At 43.6% G+C, this 15,542-nt stretch overlaps 1 protein-coding gene across 6 annotated transcripts in view; it reads right to left on the bottom strand.

The window, feature by feature from the left end:
- Window positions 1-15,542, bottom strand: part of si:ch211-207d6.2 (sickle tail protein homolog) — an 87,390-nt gene that overhangs the window by 44,884 nt on the left and 26,964 nt on the right. For 3 of the 6 annotated variants that reach the window (XM_024435653.2, XM_024435652.2, XM_024435654.2), the window contains 3 exons: window positions 7,555-7,741; window positions 7,077-7,275; window positions 3,744-3,840 (listed from right to left, as the gene is read on the bottom strand). In XM_024435653.2, the coding sequence (XP_024291421.1) occupies window positions 3,744-3,840; window positions 7,077-7,275; window positions 7,555-7,741 (483 nt within the window). The other 3 variants (XM_042328789.1, XM_042328791.1, XM_042328790.1) reach the window with 3 other exon arrangements.

Genomic DNA, 15,542 nt, shown 5'->3' with positions numbered 1-15,542 from the left:
GGCCTTCTTTTCACACCGCCTGATACAGAGATTCTGGATGGCAGAGAGCTCGGCCCCAGTGATCTACTGGGCTATCCACACCACCCTCTGTAGCGCCATGTGATCGACAGCGGTGCGTTTTCCATACCAAGCAGTGACGCAGCCAGTCAATATGCTCTCAGTGGTACAGCTGTAGAACCTTTTCAGGATTTGAGGGCCCATGCCAAACTTTTTCAACCTCCTGAGGGGAAAGAGGCACTGTTGCGCCTTCTTCACAAATGTACATGTGTGTTTGGAACATTTTAAATCTTCAGTGATTTGGAAACTGAGGAACTTGAAGCGGTCTACCTGATCCACTGCTGCCCCGTCGATGTGGACGAGGGCGGGCTTTCCCCCGTTTCCTGTAGTCCATGATCAGCTCCTTGGTCTTGCTGATGTTGAGGGAGAGGCTGTTGCTCCGGCACCACACTGCCAGGTCACTGACCTCCTCCCTGTAGGCTGACTCATCATCGCCGGTGATCAGGCCTAACCCCGTTGTGTCGTCAGCGAACTTGATAATGGTGTTGGAGTCATGCGTATCCATACAGTCATGGGTGAACAGTTAGTACAGGAGGGGACTAAGGACACACCTCTGTGGGGCCCCTGTGTTAAGGGTCAGCGTGGTGGAAGTGATGTTGCCTACCCTAACCCCATGGGGTCGGCCCATCAGGAAGTCCAGGATCCAGTTGCAGAGGGAGGTGTTCAGACCCAGAGTCCAAAGCTTGGTGATGAGCTTGGAGGGGACAATGGTGTTGAACGCTGAGCTGAAGTCAATGAACAGCATTCTCACATACGTATTCCTTTTATCTAGGTGGTTGAGGGCAGTGTGGAGAGCAATTGAGATTGCGTTGTCTATGGATCTGTTGGGGCGGTATGCAAATTGGAGTGGGTCTAGGGTGGCTGGGATGGTAGAGTTAATGTGTGCCATAACCAGCCTCACAATGCACTTCATGATTACAGAAGTGAGTGCTACAGGGCGGTGGTCATTGTGGCATGAGGCTCAAGGTTGTTGTTGTCAAAGCGTGCATAAAATACATTGAGTTCGTCTAGTAGAGAGGCATCGTTGGGCAGATAACGGTTGGGTCTTCCCTTGTAATCCATAACGGACTGTAGCCCCTGCCACTTGCGGCAGGCGTCAGAGCCTGTGTAATATGATTCCAACTTATTCCTATATTGTCCTTTAGCTCATTTGATGACTCTGCGGAGGTCATAGCAGGCCTTCTTGTACTTATTGCTATCTTTGGCCGTAGCATCAGGTTTGTCTACGATAGCGCTGTGTGCGGAAGCCCTGCTCTTTAGCTTAGTGCCAACCTTGGTGTTAATCCAAGGCTTTTGATTGGGGAAGCAGCGAACCCTCACCGTGGGTACAACGTCGCCGATGCATTTGCCAATGTAACAGGTGACAGAGGTGGATAGCTCATCAATGTTATAGGTGGAGTCTCGAAACATATTCCAATCAACGCTAGCAAAGCAGTCCTATAGCATAAACTCTGATTCTGGTGACCATTTCTCAACAGAGAGAATCATGGGTACTTCCTGTTTCAGCTTCTGCTTGTAAACAGGAAGCAAGAGTACAGAGTTAATTGGCAAACCCCTCCCCCCCTCGATTTCCCCGACTCCACTGTCCTGTCGGTGAATGGAGAAGCCATCGAGTTGGATAGCCATGGCGGTTATCCTGTCCGAGAGCCATGTTTCTGAAAAGCAAAGAATATTGAGAGTCCTGTTGGTAGCAAATCCACGATTGGAGGTCATCCATCTTATTATCAAGTGACTGTACATTAGCTAGTAGAATGGAGGGAAGAGGTGACCGATCCACCCTCTCTTGCCTCTGTAACGCTGGTGTTTCCTCTTGGGTTGCCCGAAAATTGGGTTGGAACTAAAGCGAGAGGAACCATCAAACAGGCAAAGCGTCAATACAGGACGAAGATCGAATCGTACTACACCGGCGCCGACGCTCGTCGGATATGGCAGGGCTTGCATACCATTACAGACTACAAAGGGAAGCACAGCCGAGAGCTGCTCAGTGACACAAGCTAAACTACCTCTATGCTCGTTTCAAGGCAAATAACACTGAAACATGCATGAGAGCACCAGCCAAAATGACTACTGACCCGTAGCACTCATGTCTGTAGCCATGAAGTGCTTTGAAAGGCTGGTCATGGCTCACATCAACACCATTATCCCAGAAACCCTAGACCCACTTCAATTTGCATATCGCCCTAATAGATCCACAGATGATGCAATCTCTATTGAACTCCACACTGCCCTTTCCCACCTGGACAAAAGGAACACCTATGTGAGAATGCTATTCATTGACTACAGCTCAGCGTTCAACACCATAGCGCCCTCAAAGCTCATAACTAAGCTAAGGACCCCAGGACTAAACACCTCCCTCTGCAACTGGATCCTGGACTTCCTGACGGGCTGCCCCCAGGTGGTAAGGGTAGGTAACAACACATCCACGACGCTGATCCTCAACACAGGGGCCCCTCGGGGGTGCGTGCTCAGTCCCCTCCTGTACTCCCTGTTCATTCATGACTGCACGGCCAGGCACGACTCCAACACCATCATTAAGTTTGCAGATGACATAACAGTGGTAGGCCTGATCACAGACAACGACGAGACAGCCTATAGGGAGGAGGTCAGAGACCTGGCCGTGTGGTGCCAGGACAACAACCTCTCCCTCAACGTGTTCAAGACAAAGGAGATGGTTGTGGACTACAGGAAAAGGAGGACTGAGCACATCGATAGGGTTGTAGTGGAGCAGGTTGAGAGCTTCAAGTTCCTTGGTGTCCACATCACCAACAAACTAACATGGTCCAAGCACACCAAGATAGTTGTCAAGAGGGCACGACAAAACCTATTCCCCCTCAGGAGACTGAAAAGATTTGGCTCGGCCTCCGACCGCAAGGCACTACAGAGGGTAGTGCGTACGATCCAGTACATCACAGGTGCCAAGCTACCTGCCATCCAGGACCTCTATACCAAGCGGTGTCAGAGAAAGGCCCTAAAAATTGTCAAAGACTCCAGCCACCCTAGTCATAGACTGTTCTCTCTAATACCGCACAGCAAGCGCCACTGGAGCGCTAAGTCTAGGTCCAAGAGGCTTCGAAACCGCTTCTACCCCCAATCCATAAGACTCCTGAACATCTAATCAAATGGCTACCCAGACAATTTGCATTGCCCCCCCCTTTTAATGCCGCTGCTACTCTCTGTTATTATCTATGCATAGTCACTTTAATAACGCTACCTACATGTACATATTACCTCAATTACATCGACTAACCCTGCACATTGACTCTGTTCCGGTACCCCCTGTATATATTCTCACTATTGTTATTTTACTGCTGCTTTAATTACTTGTTTCTTTTATTTCTTATTCACATTTTTTAAACTGCATCGTTGGTTAGGGGCTTGTAAGGTCTACACCTGTTGTATTCGGCGCATGTGACTAAAAATATTTGATTTTGATAACTGCTTAGCAGGGTATACCCAAACATAGAGAAGAATAACCCTGCCTCTGATCCTACTTCTATTACAATCAAGAATACACAAGGTTGCTTTCATCCCTGTGTGTGTCTCAGAATGATGAGCTAAAGGCCCCTGGTTAGGGATTTAGGACCGGAAGCTTCCTTGATGTCAAAGGTAGCGCACTAGACAGATGGATTTAGGGGACTTAGGGGAGTTTGTGTGCTTGGCTGTGTTATCATTTGGGCTTCACTCACCCTGCCCTCAGCATTGTTAGGCCTTGCGTTGCTGCGATTGAAGGCATGTGCAGGGTCTTTGTGGTACACCTTCAGACAGCATCGAGATGTAATATTTCTGGAAAAAAGAAAAACATCCAAATTTACACTGCTTGTGTGGACCCCTATTCCATTTTGTAAAACACACACATTTTTTTATTTATTTAACTAGGCAAGTCAGTTAAGAACAAATTCTTATTTACAATGACGGCCTAGGAACAGTGGGTTAACTGTGTTGTTCAGGTGCAGAACGACAGGTTTTTACCTCGTCAGCTCAGGGATTCGTTCAAGCAACCTTTCAGTTACTGGCCCAATGCTCTAACCACTAGGCTAGGTTGTTGACATCTAACAGCGAACTACACTCCACTGTTTAATTGCCAGCCCTCACGGCACTATATTTCTCAGTCTACTGTAGCGCAGTGGTTCTCAAACCTCTCCTTGGGGGACCCCCAAACATTTCACAATTTTGTTGTAGCCCTGAACTAGCTCACCTGATTTACCTAGTCAAGGGCTTGATGGTTAGTTAACAAGTTGAATAAGGTGTGCTAGCTCTGAAATATATCAAATACATGGAACCACTGCCGTAGAGGAGTGTCTGTGCAGATTAGGGTGTGGTAAAGACAGACACCCTGTCATCAGCAGACATGGGCCTCCTCTCTTGTTGCCTCAACAATACCCCAATTAATGCCTCCCTGCCTACACTGAAAAAGAAGGAGGTGGAGGAGTATTCATGTTACGCTTAGAATGCTGAAATGCCGAAGTAGAGACTAAATTACTTGCAAGGCTTCCCCTGTAATTTGAAGATCTATACCAAAAGATGGATGTTTTAACAGCAGTGTTATAGATACTTGTACTACTATACAGCACACAAAGCTTGACAATCCCTTTTTTGCCCGACCACACAACATACCGCATTAGGTAGTATCATACTGTACCAACCTCCGTTGTTAAGTAAAAGTGTGCCAATTTGTGTCTTTCAAGTGTTTAACTAACCCTATGAAAGTCACGCCAAATTCCTGTTGCAAGTCCTAAAGAGTTTTTGAATGGGCTTCAAGTTTATATCATAAAATTCCTGAAAAAGTGGTCAATTAAGATACATGTAAAATTATATTCGTATTCGTGGATTAATTTACTTCTACTTGATGCTTTTCATGAAGGTTTTTGATTATGAAAAAAATAATAATAATCACAATCAAAAACCTTTATGAAAAGCGTCAGGTTGAAGTAAATTAATCCACAAATACGAATACACAGTACCAGTCAAAAGTTTGGACACACTTACTCATTCCAGGGTTTTTCTTTATTTTTTATTATTTTCTACAAAATAACACATATGGAATCATGTAGTAACCAAAAAGTGTTAAACAAATCAAATTATATTTGAGATTTTAGATTCTTCAAAGTATCCACCCTTTGCCTTGATGACAGCCTGGCACACTCTTGACATTCTCTCAACTAGCTTCATGAGGTAGTCACCTGGAATGCATTTAAAGCATGCTATGCTTTATCTTGGCCACCTGGCAGTTAAAAATGAGAACTTGTTCTCAACTAGCCTACCTGGTTAAATAAAGGTGAAATAAAAAAATAAAATAAAACATTTCAATTAACAGGTGTGCCTTGTTAAAAGTGAATTTGTGGAATTTCTTTCCTTCTTAATGTGTTTGAGCCAATCAGTTGTGTTGTGACATGGTAGGGTTGGTATACAGAAGAAAGCCCTATTTGGTAAAAGACCAAGTCCAGGTTATGGCAAGATGCTCAAATTAGAAAAAGAAAAATAACGGTCATTACTTTAAGACATCAAGGTCAGTCATTCCGGAAAATATAAAGAACTTTGAAAGTTTCTTCAAGTGCAATTGGAAAAACCATCAAGCACTGCGATGAAACTGGCTCTCATGAGGAAAACCAAAGGAAAGGAAGACCCTGAGTTACCTCTGCTGCAGACGACAAGTTCATTAGTTACCAGCCTCAGATTGCAGCCCAAATGAATGCTTCACAGAGTTCAAGTAACAGACACATCTCAACATCAACTGTTCAGAGGAGACTGTGTGAATCAGGCCTTCATAGTCGAATTGCTGCAAGAAACCATTTGTAAGGATCGAAGCTGGAGATGAGAAGCAGGTACTGGGAGTGAACATTTAATGAAACAACGGACAGAAACAGAATTATGGACAGCGTCTAGACAGGGGAAACTTAAACGACAACAATACAGACACAGGGATGAAACAGAAGAAGCAGATATAGGGGAGACAATCAAAACGTGAAGGAGTCCTGGTGAGTCCAATGAGCGCTGGTGCGCGTAATGATGGTGACAGGTATGCGTAATGAAAAGCAACCTGGCGCCCTCGAGTACCAGAGAGGGAGAGCGGGAGCAGGCGTGACACCATTACTAAAGGACACCTCGATGAAGAGACTTGCTTGGGCCTAGAAACACGAGCAACGGACATTAGACAGGTGGAAATCTGTCCTTTGGTCTGATGAGTCCAAATTTGAGATTTTTGTTTCCAACCGCGTGTCTTTGTTAGATGCAGAGTAGGAGAACGGATGATCTCCGCATGTGTGGTTCCCACTGTGAAGCATGGAGGAGGTGTGATGGTGCTTGGCTGGTGACATTGTTGGTGATCTATTTACAGTTCAAGGCACACTTAACCAGCACGGCTATCACAGCATTCTGCAGTGATATGCCATCCCATCATTTGTTTTTCAATAGGACAATTAACCAAAACTCACCTCCAGGCTGTGTAAGGGCTATTTGACCAAGGAGAGTGATGGAGTGCTGCATCAGATGACCTGGTCTCCACAATCACCAGACCTCAACCCAATTGAGATGGTTTGGGATGAGTTGGACAGCAGAGTGGAGGAAAAGTGGCCAACAAGTACTCAGCATATGTAGGAACTCCCTCAAGACTGTTGGAAAAGCATTCCTCATGAAGCTGATTGAGAGAATGCCAAGAATGGGCAAAGCTGTCATCAAGGCAAAGGGAGGCTACTTTGAAGAATCTAAAATATATTTTTTATTTGTTTAACACTTTTTTGGTTACTAAACGATTTCATGTGTTATTTCATAGTTTTGATGTCTTCACTATTATTCAACAATGCAGAAAATAGTAAAAATAAAGAAAACCCCTTGAATGAGTGTCCAAACTTTTGACTGATACTGTACATTTACATTAATTTTTATGATATAAGCTTGAAGCCCATTCAAAACCAGTATGGGCCTTGCAACATAACATGCTCAATGGAGGGGAAATGTCATCTGAAGAAATACATCACAACAGAAGGTAGAATCACTAATGTACAGTAGATAGATGAACACACCTGACATCAGTTAGCTCATGGTACATGTTCCTGGTCTCATCTTTGATGTACACAGCTACACTGGGAGACTCCAGCATCTTTATGGTGAGCTGCTGGGGGAAAGCACTAACAAACAGAGCCCTGATTGTGTCTATGCTGGTAATCTCATTGGGCATCCGGATCTGCTTGGTTTCCTCTGCGTACTGCAGGTACAGCACACCTGAAGAGGGAGGGTGAGGAAACACTTTGTAACATCAAAATTAGAGTGAGAGCGAGAGAGAGAGAGAGAGAGAGAGAGAGAGAGAGAGAGAGAGAGAGAGAGAGCGAAAGGGGGGAGAGAGCGAGAGAGAGCGAAAGACAAAGACGGAGATAGAGAGAAACCGTGAGACCTCAAGGAGTGAGAGCGTAAAAGATTGGGAGAGAGAGAGAGATAACGTGTCAGAGTACAAGGACGTGTGTGACATAGAGCATGCGAAAGAGAGAGCTCCATAGTACCTACCTAATGATCTGTCCCTGGTCTGGTTGGCAGAGCGGACCACCGGCAGGCTGGCCCGTGCCTGGCAGCCACGGGTGAAGACCGCTGGACCGTCTCCCTCTGACATGGTCTCCAGAGACTCCAACGAGAGGTGCTCGAGCTGCTCCCCTATACTGGGTGGGGGGCTGGCAGAGTGCTGGGGGCTCCTGACCTGTAGAAGCAGAAGGAGAGATGGAAGATGGAGAAACAGTCACCAACACACAATCACAAAAGTTCTATAGTCAGGGATGTGATGTATTCAACCTGAAGTTACATCTACTTCCACTAAATTACTATCAAACATGCATGCTTGCACACAGAAATATGCTAAAGTAGGACCAGTCTGCTTAAGGGCACCTTGCTCACTTTTGAAAATAACAACTGTCAACACGTCTTTAAGTTAATTTGTAGTTAGCTGTCATACTTGCAAAAAAAGCAGATTTAATGGACTTGTTCTGTGTATTTGGCAAACACATAATTTGATGTGAATGTGTCCCTGATGCATGCTGCCTCTGTAAGGGTTACTTCTGGGGACATCTGCAACCTGACACACAAACACGCACACTGAGTCACTCACTGCATTTACATTTTAAGCTTGGCACTGACTGGGCTATGCTGACACACTCTGGTGAATAACCACCTCAGGCAGCTCTGGATCAGAGTGCCCTCTCCTCTTCACTTTGACTCACATAATTACCACTACATTATTGGATGCACAGGAAATAAGTTGAATTCATGAAATGTACATAAATACAGTATAGCTAGTAGTAGTGGTACACATGCTTTGTTTCAGTTTTAACTCTGCATCTCATTACAACAGACCTATTCTATTTCTATGTCAACATATGCTTTGTTTGAACATGTATTTCTAGACTCATAAATATATCCAATGACGCTATCCAAATTCCCATAACAACAATGAACAATGAATAACAATACTCCAATTTTGGCTGATGTTTATTCTCTATCAACATAGTTTTGGTCTCTCCTTTCATTCCCATAATGGTAATGCTTTACCGATAATACTAAAACTTCAGAGCAAATTTGAGCTCAGAGCAAATCATTTGTTTAGATAATCAAAAAGGTACCCTTAAAGGCCTCCAATAACTTGAGCTGTGGCTACTGGCGAGAAAACATACTGGTTACATCCAATTATTCTTTCCCAATAGATTTACTTTATCTTTCATAAAATATATGTTCAGTATTTCCTACCTAAAAGAACACAAGACTTGGAGGTGACAACGAGCATGATCATTATGGGTGTTAACTGTCATCCACTTCAGGTTGACCCTATGGGTTTCAGATATTGTGTTAATAATGCATTAGAAGATTTGACTAGCTAGAGAAGCTACCTGTGCTGGAGTTGAAGGCACCTACAAGTCAAAACCTTTACGGACTCCTACACTGGGGTTTTAACTTGGCTATGGAACTAAAATAACTGTCCCATTGTTTAGTAAGTGGGAGTAAAACCATGTATTACATACAATAATTACAGACAGGTACAGTGAAACTACAGGTTCACACTGTGATAGTGATTATAACTGTGATACCGGTTTGAAGCTGGCACAATAATACAACAAGGGAAATGTAGTACATTGTAGCTACTAAATGCAGCTAGTTAATGTTTAAACCAGCGTCACTTAAGCGGGACTCAGCGATCTGGTTAGCAAAATCTTGTAAAGGTCCCCTCTAGAAGGACCTCGCCATCTGGGACACTGTAAAGTCCATGGAGAATAAGGGCACCTCCTCCCAGCTGCCCACTGCACTGAGGCTAGGAAATACTGTCAATAAATACCATCAATAAATCCACGATAATTGAGAATTTCAATAAGCATTTTTCTAAGGCTGGCCATGCTTTCCACCTGGCCAGCCCTAACCTGGTCAACAGCCCTGCACCCCCCACATCAACTTGACCAAGCCTCCCCATTTCTCCTTCACCCAAATCCAGATAGCTGATGTTCTGAAAGAGCTGCAAAATCTGGACCCCTACAAATCAGCAGGGCTAGACAATCTGGACCCTCTCTTTCTAAAATGATCAGCCGAAATTGTTGCAACCCCTATTACTAGCCTGTTCAACCTCTTTCGTATCGTCTGAGATCCCCAAATATTGGAAAGCCGCCGCAGTCATCCCCCTCTTCAAAGGGGGGACACTCTAGACCCAAACTGCTACAGACCTATATCTATCCTACCCTGCCTTTCAAAGGTCTTCAAAAGACAAGTTAACAAACAGATCATCAAACATTTTGAATCCCACCACACCACCTCTGCTATGCAATCTGGTTTCCGAGCTGGTCATGAGTTCACCTCAGCCACGCTCAAGGTCCTAAACGATATCATATCCTCCATCGATAAGAGACAATACTGTGCAGCTGTATTCATAGACCTGGCCAAGGCTTTCGACTCTGTCAATCACCACATTCTTATCAGCAGACTCAACAGCCTTGGTTTCTCAAATGACTGCTTTGCCTGGTTTACCAACTAATTCTCTGACAGAGTTCAGTGTGTCAAATCGGAGGGCCTGTTGTCCAGACCTCTGGCAGTCTCTATGGGGGTGTCACAGGGTTCAATTCTCGGGACGACTCTTTTCTCTGTATACATCAACGACGTCGCTCTTGCTGCTGGTGATTCTCTGACCCACCTCTATGCAGACAATACCAACCTGTATACTTCTGGCCCTTCATTGGACACTGTGTTATCTAACCTCCAGATGAGCTTCAACGTCATACAACTCTCCTTCCGTGGCCTCCAATTGCTCTTAAACGCAAGCAAAACTAAATGCATGCTCTTCAACCGATCGCTACCAGCACCTGCCCGCCCATCCAGCATCACTACTCTGGACGGTTCTGACTTAGAATATGTGGACATTTACAAATACCTAGGTGTCTGGTTAGACTGTAAACTCTCCTTCCAGACTCACAATAAGCATCTCCAATCCAAAATTAAATCTAGAATCGGCTTCCTATTTTGCAACAAAGCATCCTTCACTCATGCTGCCAAGCATACCCTTGTAAAACTGACTATCCTACCGATCCTTGACTTCTGCGATGTCATTTACAAAATAGCCTCAAACACTCTACTCAGCGAATTGGATGCAGTCTATCACAGTGCCATCCGTTTTGTCACCAAAGCGACATATACTACCCACCACTGCGACCTGTATGCTTTCGTTGGCTGGCCCTCGCTTCATATTCGTTGCCAAACCCACTGGCTCCAGGACATCTATAAGTCTTTGCTAGGTAAAGCCCCGCCTTATCTCAGCTCATTGGTCACCATAGCAGCACCCCCCCGTAGCACGCGCTCCAGCAGGTATATTTAACTGGTCACCCCCAAAGCAAGTTCCCCCTTTGGCCGCCTAGCCATCCAGTTCTCTGCTACCAATGACTGGAACGAATTGCAAAAATCACTGAAGCTCTAGACTCATATCTCCCTCACTAACTTTAAGCACCAGCTGTCAGAGCAGCTCACAGATCACTACACCTGTACATAGCCCCTCTGTAAATAGCCCATCCAACTACCTCATCCCCATACTGTTATTTATTTTTGCTCCATTGCATCCCAGTATCTCTACTTGCACATTCATCTTCTGCACATCTATCACTCCAGTGTTTAATTGCTAAATTGTAATTATTTCGCCACCATGGCCTATTTATTGCCTTACCTCCCTTGTCTTACCTCATTTGCACACACTGTATATATACCTTTTTTCTATTGTGTTATTGACTGTATGTTTGTTTATTCCATGTGTAACTCTGTTGTTGTTTGTCGCACTGCTTTGCTTTATCATCTTGGCCAGGTCGCAGTTGTTCTCAACTAGCCTACCTGGTAAAAATAAATACAAATAAATTCTGAGGGGTGAAAACAAAAGTGCCACCTTGTTCAGCTACAAGCCTCTCCGACCAAGATGGGCCGAGCCTGTCAAGAGTGCAATAGAACAAAAACACTTCCAGCTGTGCCCCCGAAACTACTGAATCTATCTATCCATCCAATATGGACCCCATGTGTAGAGCTACAATTGCATACCTCTCCACCATAAGGTAGCATTCCGTCACTGTTCAAGGTGTTACTTGTAGTGAAGGGAGGGAAGAGCACAGCACAGTGAGCCAGCTAGGGATGAAAGCAGGGCCAAGCATCAAATGGCCCACTTTGATCTCTAATCACTGACAGATGCATGGGCAGAGACCAGACCATGGTTCATCTGCTTTGGTGGGATGCCAGGTCTTTGAAAGCATTGGCAAATGTTTCATCCTCAACTCCTCCCTTGCTGCAGACCATTAGAATGATCACACTGGGTAACAGGTAGATGGATGAGCATTTAACTAACACAGCAACATGGACTTCACCACATAAGAAGAGTAGACTATGGTTTCACTGCTACTAAAGTCATTGAAATCATTCCATTACAAAACAGTGAAGCATTTTATAACAATGGTACACATTTTATAGCAACTCTATACATATGTACAGTTGAAGTCAGAAATGTACATACACCTTAGCCAAATACATTTAAACTCAGTGTCTCACAAATCCTGACATTTAATCCTATGAAGAATTCCCTGAGCTAGGTCAGTTAGGATCACCACTTTATTTTAAGAACGTGAAATGTCAGAATAATAGTAGAGAGAATGAATTATTTCAGCTTTTATTTCTTTCCTCACATTCCCAGTGGTTCAGAAGTTTACATACACTCAATTAGTATTTGGTAGCATTGCCTTTAAATTGTTTAACTTGGGTCAAATGTTTCAGGTAGCATTCCACTAGCTTCCCAAAACAAGTTGGTGAATTGTGGCCCATTCCTCCTGACAGGGCTGGTGTAACTGAATCAGGTTTTTAGGCCTCCTTGCTCGCAAATGCTTTTCAGTTCTGCCCACAAATTTTCTATGGGATCGAGGTCAGGGCTTTGTGATGGCCACTCCAATACCTTGACTTTGTTGTCCCAAAGCCATTTTGCCACAACTTGAGGTATGCTTGGGGTCATTGTCCATTTTGAAGACCCATTTACGACCAAGCTTTAACTGATGTCTTGAGATGTTGCTTCAATATATCCACATAATCTTCCCTCCATCATGATGCCATCTATTTTGCGAACAGTTCTACTTTTGTTTCATCTGACCAGAGGACATTTCTCCAAAAACTACGATCTTTGTCCTCATGTGCAGTTGCAAACCGTAGTCTGGCTTTTTATGGCGGTTTTGGAGCAGTGGCTTCTTCCTTGCTGAGCGACCTTTCAGGTTATGTCAACATAGGACTCCTTTTACTGTGGAAATAGATACATTTGTACCGGTTTCCTCCAGCATCTTCACAAGGTCCTTTGAGTCAGTACCGTGCAAGCAGAGTCAGGGTATATGCAGCAGTTTGGGCCGCCTGGCTCGTTGCGAACTGTGTGAAGACCATTTCTTCCTAACAAAGACCGTAATTATTTTGCCAGAATTGTACATAATTATGACATAACATTGAAGGTTGTGCAATGTAACAGCAATATTTAGACTTAGGGATGCCACCCGTTAGATAAAATACGAAACGGTTCCGTATCTCAAATAAACGTTTTGTTTTCGAAATGATAGTTTCCGGATTCGACCATATTAATGACCTAAGGCTCGTATTTCTGTGTGTTATCATGTTATAATTAAGTCTATGATTTGATAGAACAGTCTGACTGAGCGGTGGTAAGCAGCAGCAGGCTCGTAAGCATTCATTCAAACAGTACTTTCGTGCATTTGCCAGCAGCTCTTCGCTGTGCTTCAAGCATTGAGCTGTTCATGACTTCAAGCCTATCAACTCCCGAGATTAGGCTGGTGTAACCGATGTGAAATGACTAGCTAGTTAGCGGGGAGCGCGCTAATAGCGTTTCAAACGTCACTCACTCCGAGACTTGGAGTAGTTGTTCTACTTGCACTGCAAGGGCCGTGGCTTTTGTGGAGCGATGGGTAACGATGCTTCAAGGGTGGCTGTTGTCGATGTGTTCCTGGTTCAAGCCCAGGTAGGGGCGAGGAGGGGGACGGAAGCTATACTGTTACACTGGCAATACTAAAGTGCCTAAAAGAACATCCAATAGTGAAAGGTATATGAAATACAAATGGTAGAGAGAGAAAGTCCTATAATTCCTATAATAACTACAACCTAAAACCTCTTACCTGGGAAGATTGAAGACTCATGTTAAAAGGAACCATCAGCTTTCAAATGTTCTCATGTTCTGAGAAAGGAACGTAAACATGAGCTTTTTTACATGGCACATATTGCACTTTTACTTTCTTCTCCAACCCTTTCTTTTTGCATTATTTAAACCAAATTGAACATGTTTCATTATTTATTTGAGGCTAAATTGATTTTATTGATGCATTATATTAATTTAAAATAAGTGTTCATTCAGTATTGTTGTAATTGTCATTATTAGAAAGAAAGAAAAATCGGACGATTAATTGGTATCGGCTCTTTTTGGTCCTCCAGTAATCGGTATCGCCGTTGATAAATCATAATCGGTCAACCTCTAATCCACAGGTACACCTCCAATTGACTCAAATGATGTCAATTAGCGTATCAGAAGCTTCTAAAGCCATGACATCATTTTCTGGAATTTTCCAAGCTGTTTAAAGGCAGTCAACGTAGTGTATGTAAACTTCTGACCCACTGGAATTGTGATACAGTGAATTATAAGTGAAATAATCTGTCTGTAAACAATTGTTGAAAAAATGACTTGTGTCATGCACAAAGTAGATGTCCTAACCGACTTGCCAAAGCTACAGTTTGTTAATAAGAAATTTGTGGAGTGGTTGAAAAACAAGTTTGAATGACTCCAACCTAAGTGTATGTAAACTTCTGACTTCAACTGTATATATAAACCTATTCATCTATAAATACCAATAGGAAAATGGTTTAAAATAGTATTTTTTTCAAGACATAACTGTAGACCTAGACTATTCCCCTCATTTAAAGGGATAGTTAACCCAAATTACAAAATTATACATTGGTTTCCATACCCTGTAAGCAGTCTATGGACAAGGTATGACAACAATACATGCGTTGGTTTCGTTTCCCTGGAACTGTTCCCAAATACTTATGTTTTAGCTTTGTGGGCTTTGTGGCAAAAATACCCAAGTCACGGTAGGTAACATTTTTTATACTTTCGGTCTATTTGGACATGAGGATGTAGAAAATGTCTAATATCTTAACATAACTTGAATGTAAGTTGTGACACAAATGCTAAAACGTTGGCATTTTGAAACAGTGACTGGGAAATAAAACCAAAGCATAGATTGCTATCATACATACCTGGTCCATAGACAGCTCACATGGTCATTTGGTTGAACTATCCCTTTAAGAAAAATACAAAATGAACGCAAATAGACATTGATGTGCTTGGAGTGTAGGCGCCAGACTAAATTGAAATGAGAGAAAAAAACATACGTAAAAATAAATGTATATACTGGTAGCATAGGTTACACTGACTGGAAAGTATGTAGGGCAGGTTATTGCGTATATCTGCTATCCTTATATCGAACAAGTTTATCTTCAAACTACCAACAAGTTATCACTACTGTACAAGCATCTGCGCTATACCAATGCCAATAGAATACTGTAATTGCACAACTGGAGGTAAACTAGGTAAAGTAGTCTAATGTAGGCCTACTTTCAACGATAGTTTACCTGAACGTAGCCTAAATATCAAAGCCTCAATCCGAGGGTAAGCGCGCGTTGCATGAGTCCTGCTCAATTCGGAGTAAACGGGTTTCTTTCGCAATGACTGCAACAAGACGACGTTCGCTTGTAAAATGAGCTTTCCTCGAGGTGACAGGTGTGGCCATGGAAACGATCTCCACCTAGCCCAAATGCGGGTCTGGATTTACCTGTCTAACTTGTAGAACAGTCACAGTTTATTTTACCACATGGCCACTTCTAGCATCAGCGCGCGCACGGCACCACCCCCCTGGCGAGGCGGCACCGCTATTTCAGGTAGGCTGGCCTAAACAGTAAGCGTA

Source organism: Oncorhynchus tshawytscha, linkage group LG10 (genome assembly GCF_018296145.1).
Source record: "Oncorhynchus tshawytscha isolate Ot180627B linkage group LG10, Otsh_v2.0, whole genome shotgun sequence".
Taxonomy (NCBI): domain Eukaryota; kingdom Metazoa; phylum Chordata; class Actinopteri; order Salmoniformes; family Salmonidae; genus Oncorhynchus; species Oncorhynchus tshawytscha.
The sequence above is the reverse complement of the archived record's forward strand: the minus strand, read 5'-3'. Positions and strand labels throughout refer to the sequence as shown.